The 20,023-nt window shown below is 48.4% G+C and overlaps 1 protein-coding gene and 1 long non-coding RNA gene across 2 annotated transcripts; one reads left to right on the plus strand and one right to left on the minus strand.

Moving 5' to 3' along the window:
- Positions 1 to 414: 414 nt before the first annotated feature.
- Positions 415 to 2,901, minus strand: HES1 (hes family bHLH transcription factor 1). The gene is made up of 4 exons (XM_033122365.1): positions 2,550 to 2,901; positions 2,303 to 2,398; positions 1,974 to 2,061; positions 415 to 1,335 (listed from the first exon to the last, which is right to left on the minus strand). The coding sequence occupies exons 1-4, from the start codon at positions 2,655 to 2,657 to the stop codon at positions 782 to 784; spliced, it is 846 nt and encodes a 281-aa protein (XP_032978256.1). The 5' UTR covers positions 2,658 to 2,901; the 3' UTR covers positions 415 to 781.
- Positions 2,902 to 3,894: 993 nt separating this feature from the next.
- On the plus strand, positions 3,895 to 17,415 carry LOC117031184 (uncharacterized). Its single transcript, XR_004424478.1, has 3 exons — positions 3,895 to 4,029; positions 7,843 to 7,918; positions 15,537 to 17,415. It is a non-coding gene; the product is annotated as an uncharacterized LOC117031184 (long non-coding RNA).
- The last annotated feature ends 2,608 nt before the right edge of the window (positions 17,416 to 20,023 follow it).

The raw sequence follows: 20,023 nt of genomic DNA on the forward strand, positions 1-20,023 counted from the left end.
GGTGAGCTACCCCAGGGGAGTAATGCTGCAGGAACCTTCCTTAATGCACCGTAGGCAATGGTCGTGGATCCACTAACTTCGTGAATTCAGTCCTGTTCAACTTTCCTCAGGAGCTAGTATGACACCCAGGACTGAATGACTTACCCTACTGCAACTAAAATAATGTTTGAAATCCTTTAAGAGCTTGACCACAAATTGATCAGAAAAGCCCTATCAGATGTGTTCTTGCAAATTAAATGGAATTTAGTTCATGGAGGGTTGGTGAAAGGTTTGAGGGATTAAAAAAAAAAAGTTCTTTGAATAACAAAAGAGCCAATTCCTGAATTCTCAGATTACATGTAATTCAAATTCTGCCAAGAGTCTCTTTTTATTACACATTCTGAAATAATGAAATAATCAGTTATAAGACAAAAGTCTTCACTTTTTTCTTTTATTTTCTCAAATAAACTTCCCAAAAGGAAGATATTTTAAGAGCATTTTCAAACATCTTTGGCATCACATAAAAAAAGAAATCTCGTGTAAAAAACGAAATGTCATCTGAACTTTTATAATACAAAGGCGCAATCCAATATGAACATATAAAATATATACAAATATAGTGCATGGTCAGTCACTTAATACAGCTCTCTACAAAAAAGTAACTTTTTAGAAATTAAAAAATCCAAAGTAACCACTTAACCACAAAACTCCTCTTCTCTCCCAGCGTCCAAGTTCCTGTTCAGTGTCCCGAGGGAAGAGAGATAGGTTGGGGAGTTTAGAGGGGAGGGATGGCTTGAGCCCCTCAGTTCCGCCACGGCCTCCACATGGAGTCCGCCGTCAGCGAGGGGCCGCTGGAAGGCGACACTGCATTGGGGCCCACGGAGGTCCCGCTGCTGGTGGTGTAGACTGGGATGACGGGGCCGCTGTGAGCGAATGCCCCGTTGGGGATGAGGAAGGCAAACTGGCCGTCAGGAGCCGGCACCACCTGGAAGCCGCCAAAAACCTTTGCCGCCTCTCCCGCCGGGCTTCCCAGTTTGCAGGGCGCGCCGCCGGGAGGGGGCGCCGCGCCCCCGGGGATGGGCACGAGCGGCGGCGGTGGCGCGAACGGCGCGTGCTGCGGACCTCCTGGTCCTGGCGGCGGCGGCGGCGGCGGCGCCTGCAAGGCTGGGTGCGGCTGCCCGGGGTAGGTCATGGCGTTGATCTGGGTCATGCAGTTGGCCAGGTGGCCGAGCAGCCTGGTGCGCACCTCCGTGTTAACGCCCTCGCACGTGGACAGGAAGCGGGTCACCTCGTTCATGCACTCGCTGAAGCCCGCGCGGTACTTCCCCAGCACGCTCGGGTCTGTGCTTAGTGCGGCTGCAGGCCAGAAGGAGACAGAAGGGTCACAGAAAGGCCCTGGCCTGGAGGCCACCACCTCCGCCCTGGGAGGTCCCCCGGGCGCGCCTCCCTGACCACTTGGCCCGCAGAACTGCCTCCGGTTACGGGGGTGGGTTTAGAAAAACCATCCACCTCTACACACTAGCTTGGCGACCTAAGCCAAGACGCTCCCTTCTCTTCATTCCCTGTCGCTCCATTTAAACCGATCTCGGTCCTAGATCTGCCTCCCAGCCCCCAGCACGCGCGATGTGACCTTGGGTAATGCCCTTCCCCCCTTGCCCGCCATCCGAGCCTCATTTCCCCTTCTGTAATGGGGGAGGAGGGAGTGCTAAACCAGATGACCTCCAGGCTCCACGCAGCTCAAAACCACCACAGTTCTAAGTCCTTTCGCCCCCACCCGCTTCCCTCACTGCTACAACCTCTCTCCCTCCCTTTCCGGAACAGTAACAACTTGGAGTTGTGGCTATAAATAAGCCCCAGACCGTGGGAACGCAAGAGGGAGCCAAGGCAGTAAAATGTAGCTGAATGCCTCTCACAACCACGGGCGGAAGTCTGGAAGAAATCACCGCGGGGCGAGAGGGACGCCCGCAGAGGGGGACGCCGCAAGCCGCACTTACCCGTCATCTGTGCCCGCTGCAGGTTCCGGAGGTGTTTCACTGTCATTTCCAGAATGTCTGCCTTCTCCAGTTTGGAATGACGCGAACTCTGCACAGAAGAGGCAAGCAAGGAAAGTGAGACCCCCGCCACCAGCCTCGGAATGCTGGGGGGTCCCTCCCGCCTGCCGCGGCCCCGACTTCCCCAGACCCGGACGAAAGGGGCCCAAGCCCTCCCTCCTCAGAAAACGCAGTGCTGGCAGGGAAGATCAGCCAGCAAGAGTGTTTCATTCTTAGTAATAGAGAAATAAGATTTCATTTTTTAAATTAAAAGAGCAGAATTGTCCACTTACATCTTTCTTAAGAGCATCCAAAATCAGTGTTTTCAGCTGGCTTAGACTTTCATTTATTCTTGCTCTTCGTCTTTTCTCCATGATAGGCTTTGATGACTGCAAAGAAATACATAATTAAAAAAAAAAAAAGTCCTGAGTTCCCATGGGATCTGCCATTTCACCCGGAGGTTTTAAGGGATAAAAGACTCCCCAACCCCGGCTTAATTTCTTGGGGCTGGAGAAAGATACAGCTATTGATTGCCCTTACCTTTCTGTGCTCAGATGCTGTCTTTGGTTTATCCGGTGTCGTGTTGACACTAGCTGGGGTAGCAGCCACCGGGGACGAGGAATTTTTCTCCATTATATCAGCCGGCATTTTCTGGGTTGTTTTTTTTTTAATCCCTAGAGAACTTTATTTTTGGAGTCCTTCACACAAAAAAATTGTTTTATGTCCCTTTTATTCGAGACTTTCACAAAATTACTGAGCAAGTGCTGAGGGTTTTATTACAATATCTTATGGCTACTTAGTGATCGGCAGCGCTATTCCAGGACCAAGGAGAGAGGTAGATGGGGGATTCCGCTGTTATCAGCACCAGCTCCGGATCCTGTGTGATCCCCAGGCCCTGGCGGCCTCTATATATATCTGGGACTGCACGCGAACGGCTCGTGTGAAACTTCCCAAACTTTCTTTCCCACAGTAACTTTCAGCCAATGGGAGGAGGAGACACGCGGCACTGCTCGTGGACCGCGCCCCCCCATTGGCCGCCAGGCACAAGGCCTGGCGGCCAATGGCGCGCGCCTGAGCCTGGGGCACCAGAGGCTACAACGTCAATCAAAAGGATTTTAACCCTTTGCTACTCTCCCTGCTGGGCTTTGCTTTAGAGAGGATTTTTTCCGCATTAGTTTTGCTCTAGTCTAGTTTATTTCTTTTGGAGCTAGGGTCTTTGCTCTTTATGTTCTTTCATATGTGTAATAGAGCTGCTTTGACACTAATAAGAATTTCATTTGAAAAATATTTTTAAAAAGGTTTAGAAGGACAGGGATAAAAGATTATATTTGCAGTGGTTAAAAGGGGAAACGTGTGCAAGGGTGTGAGTTACCAAAACACCTAAATTTGCAGAAAAAGGACAAAAAATTCCTTTTTGCATGCAGAAAAAGGAAAAAAATGCCTCCCACCTAACATTTGCAGGTTGTTCAGCTAGGCGGTTTTTGATCCCCGCCCCCATTCCTCTTCGGGAGTTGGGGCCTTGGACCCGCACTTCCCCAGGAAACAATCAGAATAATTTCCCACTGGGCAGAAAGGAAATGGAATTTCAAATGAAAGATGAACAAGGGGGGCTTTGATGGCAATGCCTCAGGGACGCGCGCGCGCCCTCGACACCCTTTTTTTCCCCCGCAGGCTCTCAGTTCTGCGGCACATAGAGGTGGCAAGCCCGGCTGCAGCCTCTCCCCTCCTTCTCGCCCCGCGGGCGGCCGGCGCACCTCAGCATCCGGCACGCACGGGCCCTTTAAGAGCTACACCAGCCGAGCTGCAGTTTGACATCAGCCGGCCGGCGAGGGCGCGCCTGGAGCCGGAGCACGTGCCAGGATGTTTTATTGCCGCCGCGGCTGCGGCCCGGCCGGGAGGATGTGTGTGTGCGTGCGTGTGTGAGTGTGTGTGCGCGCGCCCTGGGGGCAGGGAGGCGGGGGGCGGCGGCCGGCGGCGGAGCGCGGGGGCTGGTTCCTGGTCCTCCGGAGAAGCCAAGAAGGTAAATAGCAGCTGCTGTGCTCGAGCCTGGGAAAACCCCGCCCCCTGCGCCTGGCCGGGGCTCATTGGCGAGCGCTGTATGTGTGTGTGTGTGTGTGTGTGTGTGTGTGTGTGGTGTGTGTATGGGGTGTGTGTGTGTGTGTGGGTGTGTGTGTGTGTGTCCGGGGCCCCCTCCTCCGGCCCCCGCCGGGCTAAGGAATCCGAGGGGGCGGTGGGCTGGGAGCCGAGCCCAGGCGCTCACTATTCCCCCCTCCCGCCTCCCCCAGCCAAGGTCAGCCCTTCCGGGCGGGGAGCGCACGCCCCAGGGTGGAGAGTGAGGAATTATTCCAAACCCCCACTCCACCCCTGATTTCAGGCTTGGGGTTTTAACTTGTCCGAAAGCCTCACTAGTACAGCCCGGGGGAGGGGTGGGGGCCTTTTAGATTGCTCCTTGTCCGGGCCAGCCTTCGCTCCCTCCCCCCGCGAGGTCCCCGGCGCCCGCCGCGGTCACGAGATGCCTGACCGCACTTAGGAAGCGGCCGGGTCAGCCTCCTGCCTCCGCTTGGCGGCTGCGGTTAAAGCGGCTTCTCGCCGCCCGCCCCTTCCCGGGGTCCAGGGCTGCCGGGCAGCTCCCCCTTACTGTGCCCGGGAGGCCGCCGGCGGGCGGCCGGGAGGAGGCGGGCGGCGCGGGCGGCTGCGTGCTGCCGGCTGGCCGGGCCGCGCGCCGGGAGGAGCCGCCGCCGCCGCCGCCGGGTGCCACGTGGCGGGCGCCGGGCCGGGAGCGCCAGGGCTCTGGCGGCGGCCTCCCTGGGGGATTTGCCGCGCAGGGCGGGCGTCGCGCTTTGCCCCGGCCGGCTGGCCGCCACTGCTGCAGCTCTCTCTCCCTCCCGCCAGCCTGCCCGGGTCGCCGCCCCGTGCCCCCACCTCCTCCACCCTTCCGGTCTTCCCGGAGCTCGACGAGCTGCAGGGGCGGCTCGCGGCAGTCCAGGAGCCTAGCATCTTGTTTGATGTCGCCCCCGCCCTCCTAGCCCTTACCCAGGCTTGGAGGCCTCCGGAGGCCTGGCACACATTTATCAGACACTTCAGTCCTTCTTCTGAGCTCCCCACTGGGATAATGTTGTAAATGATTTCCCCAGATCTCCCGGATGAGAGGCAGCGGTTCCTGACTCTGGGTGACCTTGTGCAAGCCCCTCTTTCATTATGGAGCGCCTGCCCTGTGCCAGACACTGTGTTAAACCCAGGGATTACCACGATGAGAGAGACAGTGGCAGCCTGCAAGGAGTTTCCCGTCAACTGGGGAGGCAGACAGACCCTGATTTTCTGATTAATGACCTGGCATTCCTCCATTATCCCTTAATTTTAGGGCTTAGATGATGGCCTGAGAGATCAGCAGAACCTAAAAGAAACACTAAAGCACACCTCCTGTATGGGCAACAATATTGGTCTACTTGAGGGAAACAGGGATGAGTAAAATAGTTATTGCTCTCAGGAACCCCCAGCCTAGAGATACTATAGTCATGAGTGCCACTGATGGTCTATTTCACTGTATATTCCTCTGGTAGGCCCTAGGTTCAATAGACAGTTAGTTATATGACTAGACAGAAGTAAAATGCTGAGAAGTTTTAGGATAATTAAATTACTCATAAGTTGGGGTATCCTGGAAAACTTCCTGGAGGAAGTGGTCTGTGCTTTGTATCTTAAAAAAATAGGATTGGGGCATTGGAAATATGGTTGAGTCATGGGGCTAGGTACCCATTGCTAAAGGCTAAGACTCTGGAACTTGAGGTCCTTATTCAGGGAGCATAATCTGGAGCCCAGGGTGTGTGACTGGAAGGCAAATAAGAAGGGACTGAAGAAGGAGGCTTCAGGCCATGTCACAAGACCCTTAGACATTTTGCTAAAGGACTTTGGACTTATCTTTAGACAATGGAGAGCTATGAAATGCTCTTGAGCAGAGAAGGGACATTAGTGTTTTCCAATAGAAAGATAGCTCTGGCAAAAGTGCGGAGAGTGGGTTGAAGGGTTTGGAGGCAGACAGCCCAGTTAGGAAGTTCAAGCCGGTGAAAGAGGTTCCTAAGTGACAAGTGTAGGCTGATAATCATCCAGAAGCACCTGCACAGAACCAGCTCATCTGGGTATTGACTACATACACTGTCTAGTGATCAAGTTCAGCAGAAACCTGCCTACCTTTTAATGAAATGCCACCACCACCGCCACCTGGAGTCTAAGAAATCATTGTGATTCTGACCATATTTACCTTTCAAGCCTCATTTCCACCTTCCAGGACAGCCCTCAAGTCTGCAGCCAAACCTTTACCTCATTGCAGGCTTGGTTTACTCACGCTTGCCCCTGGGGCTATTCGCTGGGTTTTGTGTGTGTGTGTGTGTGTGTGTTTTCTTAACACACTGCAGAGCGGGCTGTGCCCTATCATGTTCTGAAGAAATGATGAACAATGCCTCCTTTGTTGACCTGCAACCTGGGCCAGTGGGGTAGGACTTTTCTTTCTTATTTTGAACAGATGGAAACGTGGTGATGACAGAAAATTGTCTGTTGCTTTTGGAAAAAAAGTGGAGTTTTCCTGTGTGTTTGAAATCCTCTTGGTGAAAGGTGATGAGCCTATGAAGTTACCCTCCTTTTTGCCATGCAGACTTTGCAAGCTTCTTAAAATGCTTCTGCTCAGCATCTGACTTTTAAAAAACTGCCTAAATACTTTGACCCAGATTCTTCCAAGGAACTAAACTCTTCCCAGGGTAGCCTGTTAACCCTTTCTAGGTTCCCCCCAAATCTATGAGAGCCAGGGACTTCCTCCAGTACGCTCTTATTAGGACATTGACTGCTGGTTGCTCTTGGGCCCTAATTAACTAGCTGGGTGTGCCACCCCTGTCCCTTCCAGCCTGAGTCTTTTTTGTCTGATTCTGTCATCTCTTGAAGATTTGGTGCCCTGAAGTTTCCTTGGAGAATGTTGAATATAGTCATGTTAGTTCTCGCTGCAGTGGCTGCAGCAGCGTCCACAGTCAGATAGTTAATTAGCATCTGGTTTGTGACCACGTTAGGAGTGCTTAGACTGGTAGAATGAGCAAATGTGTCTCACACACACACACACACACACACACACACTTTTAGATAGAGGGATTGGTTAAGTAACAAAAAACTTGCCATGAATTTGTGTGGGGGCCAAACAAACAAACAAAAAACCCCCAAAAAAACCCAACCCTCCACGCTAACCATTTAAGAAGCAAGCTTTGCAATGTGCTCATAGACAGTTTTTCAGTATCCTTATCCTGGGCAGTGAAAATAGCACCGAGTTGACACTCTCTCCACCCCTTCTCAAATGGGGAATTAAGCTTCTAAACTCAAGAAAAGACTTTTGGAGTTGGAAGGCTTCTCTTAAAAAGTAGAAACAGCCTTTATTTTTCAGTCATCCTCCCCACTCTCTCAAAGCAAAGAGAAAATTGAACCCTGTTCATCAGCGGTCACCTCTTTGATCCCATTGTGAGACCAGCAAGACACAAGGCATCTTTGCCACTGTATCATGCCCAGTGAGTACAACCAGGGGCTGCTGTGTTTTCTCCTCCCTCCTTCTGCCCTCAAGAAGGGTGATTTGCTCTGTCTTATCGCTTCACCTGTTTGCTTTAAACCATAAAACAAATAATGCATCTCTAGTGAGACTCCCCTTTGTCCTGAGGTATCGGAATGGTTTGTGGGTTTGGTTTAAAGCTACAGAAAAGAGAGCGCGGGCAAGAGAGAAGGGTTTAAAAAAGGCATTTTGCCTGAGGATTTGGAGCTTTCCCCTCCCCCCCTTTTTCCTCCGCTTGACTGACTTTCTCACACTCAGATTCCCTGCAGCCTGCCAGAGACGTGGTAGCTGGCCTGCCAAGAGCTATCCTGGAGGGCTATTGAAAGAGCCTTGAGTAAGTACACACTGGGCGGATTTTCTCCTCCCCTTGGTACCTGCTCCGCACCTGTACCGGGAGCAGTCCCACACATATCACCTGATCTCAGTCCTTTCAGACACCGTGAGAAAAATCAAGTCCAGGATAGAAGAGATGTTTGTCGTCTCTCCAGGGCTGCAGCCGGCTCCCTGCCGTCTGAGTGCCCAGAAACAGCACATTCCAGGCCGGTTGTGCACGCGTGTTTGCCGGCGCGTGTGCGGGGTGGGGCTACTGGGAGGGGGAGGGAAACCAGAGATCACCTTCTTAATGACTGCCTGGGTGCCTCCGCATTCTGGCATCTGACTGGTAGTTTTATGATCCTGTACTAGAATCATTATTATGGTTCTTCTAGATAAGAATCTATATATGCTCCTCACCGCAGAATTCATAACTGGGACTTCTTACCTGAAGGTTCGTGGATGAACCCCCAGGGAGCCTATACAGCCCATGAAATAGGACTCAAAATGATCTCTCTACATGCATCTTTAACAGGAGCTTAAGAAATACCTTTTGAGAGAATGAACAGGTGCATTATTTTTTCGGGAGGAGAAGAGAATGCAGTATTTTTTCCCAGCAGAATCTCAAAGCATTTTGTGACCCCAAAAGATTAAGGAAACTGATCCAAGCAATCTCCACTTACAAATGAGTATTCTAAGCCTCAGAGAGGGCAAGGGATTGACTCAAAGGCCCACAGCAACATCCTGCCAGAGTGGGGGGTCAAAAGCCAGCTGGGAGCTGGCTTTGTGGTCCTGGGTAAATTTAGGGTGGGGTTTATAGAGCTCTGATCACCACCAAAGCCTGGATTTAAAGTAACACATTACTAAAGACACTTCGAATTTCCAGAATTTTCTCCCTTAATTCTGAGGCACAGGAGCTGCTCTGTATCCAGTTTTTGGATGGAGAAAGAGGTAGGCAAGAAAGCCAAGTGTCTACGGAGAGAATTCCAGAGTGCTTGGAGCAAGAGTCCTGGTTGCCATGCAGAGACATTATAAACAACTGCAACTCTGCATTCCACCTTTGATAAAAATAAGTCACTACTTCTGAACAAAACTGCCTAGTTGGTTCCTGGCCAAGCTGGGACCTCGAACTGCAAACTGGGGGTGGGGGGCGGAAGACAGAAGCTTTCAACATAGGCTAATAGCAGCCTGTAGTGCCTTCCGCCACCCCCACCGCCTCTTGGAAAACTTGACTAGAGCCAGTGAGACCACGGGAATGTGCACTTTCTAATGGGCTCTGAAAGAGGATGGTTGCCAAGAAAGCCTTTCCCAGTAGAGAGGGGGCAGGGCACCCTGGAATGGCTTAACTCCCACATTTGGTCTGGCCACAGCAGCGTGGTGGGAAGGCTGTAAATGCGCTCTTGGCTAACCTTTTACCCTCTGAGCAGCACTGCAGTGAGGCAAAGCTGCAAGCCAGGGATGTAGGAGCGCATTCCAGAGGGACAGAACTTGCACCCTGGTGTGTGAAAGGCTCAAAACTACATCAGGGCTGGTGCCTGTGGGGGCGCTTCTGGAAGGCTCAGGGAGGTGGGATGAAGCCTAGCCCTTTTCAGCCCAGAACATGCATTTGTTTGGCTTGCTGATAGCTGCTCAAATGGTGATATCTGATCAAATTTCTCAAAAAAAAAAAATCAAAACAAAAAACTCAGCTAGCCAGGAAAACCACTTAGGTAAAACTTAGAGTCTGAAAGTGATGTGGGATGAATGTATACAACATATTTTTAATTTAAGTCACCATCATTATTATCCTTGCATCTCAACTTAGAGGAAATGGGTAGCAGGAGGCAGGGGAAGTGACCCAAAAGGTGGCTGAATTGATCCATTCATTGAATGCTTGGGAAAGCTGAGCCCAGGACGAAGTGACTCGCCCAAGGTCAAACAGCCTCCTCAGAGAGGGTATAACAAAGCCAGGATAGGCTCAGGTTCCCTGCCCACCAGTCCAGAAACCAACCCCACTCTATATATGAGAAGAACATTTTGAAATATCTACAGCACGTAACTAACGTTACCATCAAAGATAGGTTTGCCTGTTGAAAACTTGAGCTACATGCTGCTGAGAGATTTTGGTAGTCTGACAGAATATGCCCAGCACAGAGCATGGTTAAATTCCAGCTTCGTTGCGTTGTGATTCTCTCTTGGATTGCTCATTACCTTATAACCTCTAGAAAAGAAGGGGTATTGATTTCTGAATTCCCGGGGACAGGAAGACGCTCGCGGGGCCACACAGGACAGTCAGCCTGCTTCTCAGTCAACCAAACTAAGCCAAGCCACATGTCATCCCTTCTTGTCATGGCCAACCTGTTTCTCTTGTTTGTGCTCTAAAAGGAAGATTGGGAAAGATACTATTTCCAGCACCTGAATCTGTGCTCCATCAGTACTAGGCTTTTATTAGAGCAGAGAAGGTGTGACACTAGTAATGTAGTGAAGGCTGTGGGGCAAGAACACATTTTGCTGGCTGATTTACAGAGGGAAAGGTAAGAAAATAAGGGATTCTCCAAGTGGTTGATAGATGGTATTTGCATGTGAAATATATATTTTCCTTTTAGGTATCAGGCTTCGGGAACAAGAGAAGATGGTCCAGACAGCTGCAGCTTAAGACTCTGGTGGGTTCTAGTATGGTTAGGACTTCTGCTCTTTTCCACAGAGTTCCCCTGTCTTGTAGTACTTGACAGTTGATGAAGCACTTTCTAGTACATACCGGCATTTTGTCCTTATCTATATAGCCTTAGGATCTAGACTAGAAGGACTTTGGTGGGAAGTCCAGGAAGGGAGAGAGAGGATTCAAGTGGCCAGTGCAAGAGATATTTGGCTGGGCCCTGGGCTATTGGGGATATAGGGTATAGGACATACGAGTTTTCAGGAAAATAGTATCTCTAGAGAGACAAGGTAGGGCAGGTTGCTGGGAGACCAGGAGAGAACCAACTGTTCATTTTGAGTCACAGGCAACAATAAGACTTCCAGAAACTGGAAAAGAGGGGACATTTTGGTATAGAATATTAGTAATCCAGAGGACACATCTTTGGAGCAAAGAGGAAAGGTCCTTTCTCATGGCAGGAAGCCAGGAGGAAGGAAGAAGTGAGGGGAAGGAATCTCACTTAGCAAGAAGATGATTAAGCAGGTTCTGGAAAATCCATGGAAAGGTGATGACCATAGTCTGTCCTGGGCTAAGGCTAGAGCTGCTTAGTTCAGCATCCAGTGCCTTCTGAGAGGTTTCCTGGGAAGATCACAAGAAGGGCAACCAGGTCTGTGACTAAGGGTCCTTGTGGAACTCTGGACTCCGCATCACTTTTCCTCACTAGTAAGTTTTGTTCCATGCTGTCTGTATTGCTGTAAGCATCACATAACATCCCACAGACTGGAAAAGGTTGGGGGTATTGCTTGGGGTGCGATGTTATGTGCAGCAGAGAAAGGGAACCTCTCCTTTTGCAGCGTTAGACTTCCACGGCCAGCCTTGACTGAAATCTGAGAGGAGCCAGGGAGGGGAGCTCAGGTGTGATGTGCTGATGTGTGGTGGCAGTTTTCCTGATCCACAGAGGGCTCCTGATAAAGTCCCAGCTGTGCATGTATCATACACGTATCTAGCTGTGGCCCTTATCTTGCTAGGCTGCCACAGTTACGGAGAGACCAAGTAATCACGTTCAAGTATTTGATCTCCTCGTCCTGGGTGGCTATTCAACCCTCTGCACCCTCCTCACCTGCCATCGAAGTCTGGCACCTGGGACAAACCTAGACTGGGTATCTAGGAGTACCGGTCATCTGGACAGAGGGGAGGAGTCTCTGCTTATTTTCTTTGTATCCAGTGAACTTGTGTTGATGGTAGACAATATAGTCAGGGGTTAAAACCATCCAATTTCCAATTTCCTGAACTTATCTTTCAAATATTTAGAGAATAAATGCGTATAAATGAATTTTGACTTAAAGAAGTATATTTTATTAGCAATTTAAAGAACCCTCAGAAGGTCAGCATATTCTAAGTTTTCTTCGTTTGCTGAATCGGGGATGGGTTTACATTGACCACTCCCGGTAACCACCTCTGGGCAGCCGGGATACCCCTGCAGACAGCGCTACTCTGTTGCAATCAGTGAATTTAGAGGAGTCTGTGGCCATCCAAGTTTTCCCAGGCCTATCTTTATTGATGGTTATTAAAGACACACCACCACATGGCAGTACGAAAGTACAAAGCAATTCCCAGGGTAAGGTTCATGGGAAGAAGTGAGATACTGGGCTCCCAAACAATTCTACTGTAATCACAGTCTGCCATATCTATGTATAGTTAATAAGTAAGATTTAAGCAGGCAGTTTCCACCACTGGGCAGCAAATGGAAAGGGAAAAAAGGCCAGTGGGGAGATCATCGGTCCTTCTGGAAAACCAGGAAAGAAACTTAAGAAGGGTGTACCTGGTGGGCAGGAAAGTCTGGTGGGCAGTCACTGAGATAGAGCAGGAGCCCACGGTCGGCCTTGACATGGACCACTGCTTACTTCTTCTCCTGCCCGCCCTCTCTCTTTTCGTGCCAGCCCCTCAGGGAAGATTCTGCATAACCAAGAAATACATAGTGCTCATGCCCAGACAAACTGGGTTAAATAAGTGTAAATACAGAACAGAAAAACACCTGTTTTTATAGAGCACCCCAACACACCCGTTGTTTTACAATGTTGAGTGGTATTGATAAAGGGGGCTATAAAGTCGAGGTGAAATGGCCTCTTATGTTTAAATAGCACCTTCCTCTGTGAACTTCAAGTGTTTTACAGCTGAGATTTGACTGACCTGGTGATTATTGCTTATAGGAATGTTGAACACATATCTCTATGTATGTTCAGGAAAAACTATAGCAAGGTGGCTAAAAAGCAAAGACGAGCCAGACTGCTTGGGTTCATATTCCAGCTTGTTTACTTTCTAGCTATGTGACATAACCATTCTGTACCTCAATTTACTTACCTGTTAAATGGGGTGATATTCATAGCACTTTTAGGATTATTAGGAGGACAAATAATATATATAAAATATGCTTAGAGCCTACCATATTGTCAATACAATATTAAGTTCTCATCTGCTTTTATCATTGCTACATATGTCTGTGACATGTAAGATAGATACCCTCATTCACCTAAAAAAAGTCACAAGATGTTAATATTCTCAGAGAAACGATGGACAACCACTGTGGTAAATTGGTCCATGAGTCTTTGACAAAGCAGAAGCTTCAGCCAGTCTTTTATGAATTTCAGGGAGCAGCCCCCCCAAACAATACGGCTCCTTTTCCAGGGAGGTGGGTCTCTACCACCCAAGTACTATGGTTGTGGCTTTGTCTGTGGGCAGATGTGGAGCATGGTGTGGTCCTGCCTTGATAATTGAAATGAGCTTCAGGCCCACAGAAAGCAGAGTTCTGGATGGAGGCGGGGGCATCAGCAGGGGCCTAGCACACAGGATGTGTGGGCAACTCCTCCCTTCTTCCCCAATGGGAAGGAATGGGAAGGGCTGTACAGGAACATTTAATCCAGAAGAGTAATCATGGGCAGGCCTTCCCTGAATCCCAGTCCCATTTGTATGAGATAAGATTGATGGGAAACGTGCATGTCTGAGAACTTTTCCTGCTCTAGCACATTCTTGTAGAAAACCATAGAATGTAGGATTCAAACTGGGACATTTTTGAGAGTGAAAGGTGGTAGTGCTGTCAACAAGTATGTCAGGACAACTGGCATAAACTGGGACACACGGCCATCCTAGTTCTGTGGTCCCGGGTGCTACATTGTTCAGCTGTCTACTGAGCTATCTTTTCATCAGAGATGCTTCCTAAGAAGAAATATTACTTTTAAGTCACTCATGTTTTAGCACTTCTGTGTCTGCGGAAGGTGATGCCATTGATCTACCTTCCACAGAAGGAGGAGCCCCATGTTTTTTAATGCAGTGGGTCTGACTCAGTGTGTGTAGGACACAGGAGGGTCAGAGGAAGGCCCCGTGGTGGTTGGATGGTTGTACTCAAGATACCGTGTTTTGCTGTGCATAATGCGTTCCCACGTTTTTGGCCCAAACTTTCAGGGAAACAGAATTAGTACTACCCATGTATAATGCACATCCTTATTTTTCCCTCACAAATTTGGGCAAAAACGCACACATTATACCCTGCAAAATACTGTATGTTTGACGTGACTTGGTTTCTTCTTCAATAGAGCATGTGTGCTCCAAACTTCTCTCTCTGCCTGTTTGCACCCACGTTGTGGCTACAGCAGAGTAAGGCTGCCAGGGACTTTTGCACCTACTGACCATGGCTGAGCAGATTTGTCTTTCTCAGGCACATGAATGAGGAAAAAGTGAGTGCTACAATTTGAAATTCAGGCCATTTCTTAAATAGCTGAAGGAAGACCCCCAAAGGAAGGAGCATTTTCCCACATGAAATATTTGCCCTTTTAGCCTTGAATTTGACTAAATTTTTAATAATGAAAACCAAACAAACACCCAACCAAACAGAAAACACTTTTTTTCTGAATAGGTCAAAGTCAAGGTTTGCTCTTTGTTAATTTTCTTAAAAAAAAAAAAAAAAAAAAAGACAAGAAATAAAAGAAAAATGGCTCCCTTGCCTGAGTGTTCTTATATGTGCCTATTTAATGATTAATAACACCTCGTGGGCTATTGTTTGATGTGGCCTCTGCTGGTTTGAACAGGAGAATACTGATTCACTCTCAAGGCATTTATGAATCACAAGTGTTTACCCTGAGACAATAAATGAAAGGGGGAGATTTAAGAAAAAAAAGCAACACCTAAATATGCTGAATTCTTTGAGTAAAAACTGGAGATAACGTGGGATCTCAGTCTTTGATACCCTGTGTGGGGCCCACCGCTTTCTCTCACAGAATAAAGATTGTGTAGAATGACCAACATTGGGGCTTTTGAGTTTCATAGATTTTTCCTTTCACTTGCTGATAGGTTTGAGGCAACATTTCCCCTCAGTTTCCATGTCACGTGCGTTCATTTTCTTCCCACCTGTCTGGTCACTCCATGTCAGTCGTCTGCAGGAGAGTCTCTTTATGGGTCTTTAGGGATACTTTTCCCTGGAGCCTCACTCTTCTGTTTTCATTGACAGGAGAGTCTCTGGCAGTATATCTAGAAGGTGGAGCCCTGCCTTAATTTAGGTGGTGCTGGTGGGCTGAAGAGAATGGATTCAAATGATCAAGAGACCTCCCAGGCTTTGGTGACTGACTGGACCATGATGGGGAAGGAGGAGTTAAAAGGTGACACCTGGTTTGTTGTTTGAACAACTAACTGTGTGGAGCCTGCTTCCACAGTCCCACTCTTAATAACTCCTAGACTTTTTTTCTCTTCTTTCTGCCCCACAGCGTAGAGTTCAGTGAAAGAAGACTGCCAAATTTGCCCCGATGACCCTTACATTTTGTTTTATTTGGAAATAATTTTAGACTTACAGAAAAGGTGCAAAAAGAGTACAGGGAGCTCACTTAACCAGGTTCCCCGACATTACCGTCTTACACAACCATGGAGCGATCATCAAAACTTAAGAAAGTAATCTTGGTACACTACTATAGACTGCAGACTTCATTCAGATTTCACCATTTTTTCTATTAATGTATTTTTGCTTTCCTTTCTGTTCCAGGATCCCATCCAGGATTCCACAGTGCATTTGGTCGTCTTGTCTCCTTAGTCTCCTTCACTTTGTGACAGGTCCGCCATCTTGCCTTGTTTTTCATGACACTTCTAAGTGTACTAGTCAGTCGTTCCATAGAATGTCCCCCACTGGGGTCTTTCTGATGTTTTCCAACAGGGGTAGAGAAGAACTGCGTTCTTGTGAAGAACCCCCAGAGTTGTGTACCCTCCCAGGCAGCAGGTCAGGGGCTGTGTGATGTTGTATTTCACTGCTGTAGTTTTAACCATGATCGTGAGGTTAAGATGGTTTCTCCAGGGTTGTCCACTCTAAAGCTACAACTTTTCTATTTGTATTTCCTAAATGTTTTTTTGAGGGGGGGAAGTGATACTTCAAGATGATGTAAATGTGCTTCTCTGCTTCCACTTCTGTCCACTAAATTTAGAACCTATTGAAGGATCTCACTCGTGCCAGTGAATAACTGTGGTAATCTAATAGTGATTTTTTTATGTCCCTCATTCTCTCTACATTAATTGGAAGTCTTCTTAAGGAGGAATTGCACGATGTTACAGTGTGATAAAGCAGAAATTAAAAAAAAAAATCCATACTCTTTTGGAGTCTAAATTTTTGATGGGGAGATAGGTAAGCAAAATAAACAAGTGACTTAGGTGGTATTTTAAATGGTGACAAGGACAGAGAGAAATCAAATGAGGGGAGAAGGGACGTCTCTGGCAGTGCAGATTTCAATGGCCTGGTCAGGGAAGGACTTAGAGAGAAGACTTGAAGCAGAGGAGGGAGCCAGCATGTGAATATCTGGCAGGAAACTTTCTAAAGAGAAGAAACAGCAAGTGCAAAGGCTCTAAGACAGGACCACGTTTAGCCTAAGTGTTCTAGGAAAGCCAGGAGGCCAGAGTGACTGGTGCATAGTGAGCAAAGTGAGAAGGGGAATGAGAGTACGAAGCAAAGAGTGACAGAGCCAGATGGAGCCGTTGTGGGGACATTCTAATGACCTGGCTATTAATCTGAAGGAGGCAGGAGCCATTGCAAGATTTTGAGCAAAGGGGTCACATGATAGCTTCAAATTATTAAAAGATCACTTGGACTGCTCTGTGGTTAGCAAGGATGGATGCAAGGAAACCATGTTTAGGAAACTATGGCATTCATCCAGGTAAGAATGATAAGTGGCTTGGACCAGAATGGCAGCAAAGAGCTGGTGGGGAACTTTGGATGTCTTTTGAAAGGAGAACTAATTGTGCTAAGAAAGGTCTCCCTGGTGGCCAGCAGCTTCCTGAAACCCCAAGGACATGTATCCTCTCTCTTCCGCTTTGAAGTGGGGCTTCAAGAACAAGATTGAGAAGCACTGGCGGGCCACCTCAAGTCTAAGCTCCGCAGGCCCTCATCAGAGCCTTCTGTGATCTCGGTCTACCTTCCTTCCCTCTCTGTACTGCACCACACGCTTCTCTCTCTCCCAGGGCCAACCTTCTGCTCAGACCAACCCTCCACGTTTGCTCACTGTCTCCTACCCTTCTTCTGCCAAACGAGATCCTTCCCATCCTCCGAGGCTCAGCTTTGCCACACCCAGCCCCACTCGAGGAATACCTTCCCTCTTGGCTGGGAACACTAATTGACTCTGCTTCGTTTGTGCAGCCCCTGGGACAGACACACCCTCAAACACCCCTGAGGCCTCGGGGCCCCTTAAAACACGAAGACCGGCACCCGAATATTTCATCAGCCTGGTGGTTGGTGTGCTGGTATATGGCACATGGTTGAATGAAAATATTATGTTTCTTTGTAATCATCTAAGTACATGTTACTTCACATATTCCTATTTGTTTTCATGTAAAAATAGTGTTTCTGCCTCTCCCTCTGCCCAGCCCTTCAAGTAAAATTAAAATTCCAGATTTCCTCTTGTTGGGAAAGTCCTCGTCTGGGAGTCCTGTGTACTCCAGTTTGGGAAGTCAGATGAGGGGTACAGGGAGAAGCAGGCAGCACTGAGTTTTCATTTACTGCTGGTGAATTTTCATCTCTTTATCTACTGATTGATTTAACTTAAAATGCATATGATTAAAAATTTGAAGCAGTACGAAAGGGTAGATCCTCAAAAGTAACTCTTTCCACTTGTGGCCCCAGCCCCCAAGTCTTGTCCAAGAGGCAGTCACTACTACTCACCCCTTATATACCCATCCGGGGATGGCTGAAGTACAGTCAATGGTTGGTAGTAGACAGTAACTACCCATTGCAGGTAAACTGAGGCGCTGTGGAAACCAGCCCCCAGCTCTGCTCTTCCCAGGGCTAACGCAGCTCTCATGCAGAAGGGCTGGCTATGGCACAGCCAACCTACCATTTTTATAGTTGTTTTTGGCTCAGACCACACAGCGGTGAATTTGCAGAGACACCGCACTCAATGGAATTGGGCATTTGGTACCACCCTCTTTGGCTGTAGGTCTGTGCCCTGACAGGGAGATTCATTGTCATTGAGATTTCCCAGGTTGGCTGTTGTCTCTCCCTCAACGTCAGCCAGCCAGAGGGAGGAGCACAGCCAAAAGCTATATCAGGAAGAAAGGCCAGTGGGAGCGGGAGTGGACAGAGCCGGTCCCTGAGCTGTGACTACAGCAATGCAGGAGATCACAGTGAGTTTTCAGGGGGAGCGTTATCATTTCCCCCCCACCCCCCCTTGTGCCTCAGAAGCTCACCTGAAAGGCAGAACTCTCCCTCTACCTTTCCCGTGGGAATTCAGCACAAGCCAACAGAACCCCTGAACTCTGCTGGGCCACTGCCAGCAACTTTCAAGCCTTTTCCCCTGCCGATTACAGTGACATGATGTCGTTTTTATTGAGGCAAGATTAGATTTTTTTTTTTTAAGTTTTCAAAGTGTGGTTCACATGATCTCTAGTACTTTTCCTATTGCTTGAAGACCACGGAGCTGCCAATTTCAATTTGCTTCAGCTTTTATCACTAGAAGAAGCTTAAAAGAAAAAAGAAAAGGAGAGTAGGCTGGATGAAAATATTCCACTTGCCCCCAGCAGTTAGCATGAGGGTGGCAGGGGACACACACATCGCCTACTCCCTTTTGTGTAACTGGTGTACTAGGAAGACGTCAGGATATTGAAGCTGGGACTGGCTGCTGGACAATGCAATGTCCACTAGACTGAACGGTTTTTATGCCATAGCCAGAGAGGGACCATGCAATGTGGGGTCATTCATTGTAGTCAGGAAAGTATAGAAAGGATGCTGATATACTGGTAAAAAAACAAAAACAAACACACACACACGATTCATAGAAAAGTTTTCCTTCTTAGTAATTCTAATTTTAGTAATTCTCCTCTTTGGAGGCAAGATTTCCCATTCTTCATTAATTTATTTGACATATTGAGCACCTACTATGTGCCTGGCTCTGCTAGGAATAGAGGGTATGTAAGGCAAAATCCATGCCATTCACCATTTTTAAAGGAAAATTGAAGAATACCTGTGTGGGGCAGAGCCAGGAGTGCAGTTTCCAGGCTCTCGGCCTCACGTGGAAAGGTGTTGGCTTAGGTAGTAAATGGCCATCAACTGTGATTGGATGGCCATCAGCTGTGGCTAGTTGGCCGTCAGCTGTAACCAGTGAGCCATTGGCCACTGATACAACTGCTGTGGCTGAGCTAGCAGAAAATGGGGGGCTAGCAAGAAGATGGTGGCTGAGCCTGCAAGCGCGGATTGCAGTTAGCAAGGGATTGGTTGGCAGGCAGGGAAGTGGACGGCGGATTGCGGATCATGTGGCTCCTGCTTCCTGTGTCTCGCCCGGCCGCCAGCGAGAATATAGTGGTATGACTCCCCTATCCATGGCTCCGTGGGTGTTCCTTTTTGGTCTCACCATATCCTGCATTCTTATGTGGGGAGTGGGACCAGAGACCCCTCCTGACACCCTGCATGACATCCTGTTTTTATGGATCATGGTTTTTCAGGTGCCAACTCAGCCCTCAAAACAGGTGGTGTGATGGAAAATCATGAAAAACGTGAGATCGAATCACATTGTTTTGGCATAAAATCAGAGAATGTGGTCTGGAGGACTAAAGGACATGCTGAGGAAATAACTGTCTTCCACTCCATCAAGGATCTTAGAATAGAAACAACATGTAAATATCATCACCACTGACGAGCACTTTCAGATCCCTGAGGGTCTGATATTCACACAGGACTGGGAAGTGGGGAGGGACAACAGTCACCACAGCTCTATACTGCACCTGGCTCGCGGTCTGTGCTCCATGAGTGTTGAATGAATGTTGAGTGAACCCCCAATTTACACGGCAAATACAAGAGTAATCAAGAGATTGATCGTGAGTCACCTGGTAGTAAGTGGCAAAGTCTGGACTTGAACTCAGGTCTTGAATATACACACAGGGCCCATCATTACCTCTAGAGGCACCACTCTGGAGATTTCCCCAAACTACTGCCCTTCCTTTGACTGGCAGGAGAGTTACTCTGGGGTCAATATCCTCAAAGGTTGTAGTGAGTCTTTG

This window comes from Rhinolophus ferrumequinum, chromosome 2 (assembly GCF_004115265.2).
Source record: "Rhinolophus ferrumequinum isolate MPI-CBG mRhiFer1 chromosome 2, mRhiFer1_v1.p, whole genome shotgun sequence".
Taxonomy (NCBI): Eukaryota; Metazoa; Chordata; class Mammalia; order Chiroptera; family Rhinolophidae; genus Rhinolophus; species Rhinolophus ferrumequinum.

What these genes read in the sequence shown, in the direction of transcription:
- HES1 (XM_033122365.1), bottom strand. Translation starts at nt 2,657, where the DNA reads ATGCCGGCTGATATAATGGAGAAAAATTCCTCGTCCCCGGTGGCTGCT. An exon ending in CAGCATCTGAGCACAGAAAG is followed by an intron (nt 2,399 to 2,549) that starts GTAAGGGCAATC and finishes ATTTCTTTGCAG; the next exon opens with TCATCAAAGCCTATCATGGA. An exon ending in TGGATGCTCTTAAGAAAGAT is followed by an intron (nt 2,062 to 2,302) that starts GTAAGTGGACAA and finishes TCTTCTGTGCAG; the next exon opens with AGTTCGCGTCATTCCAAACT.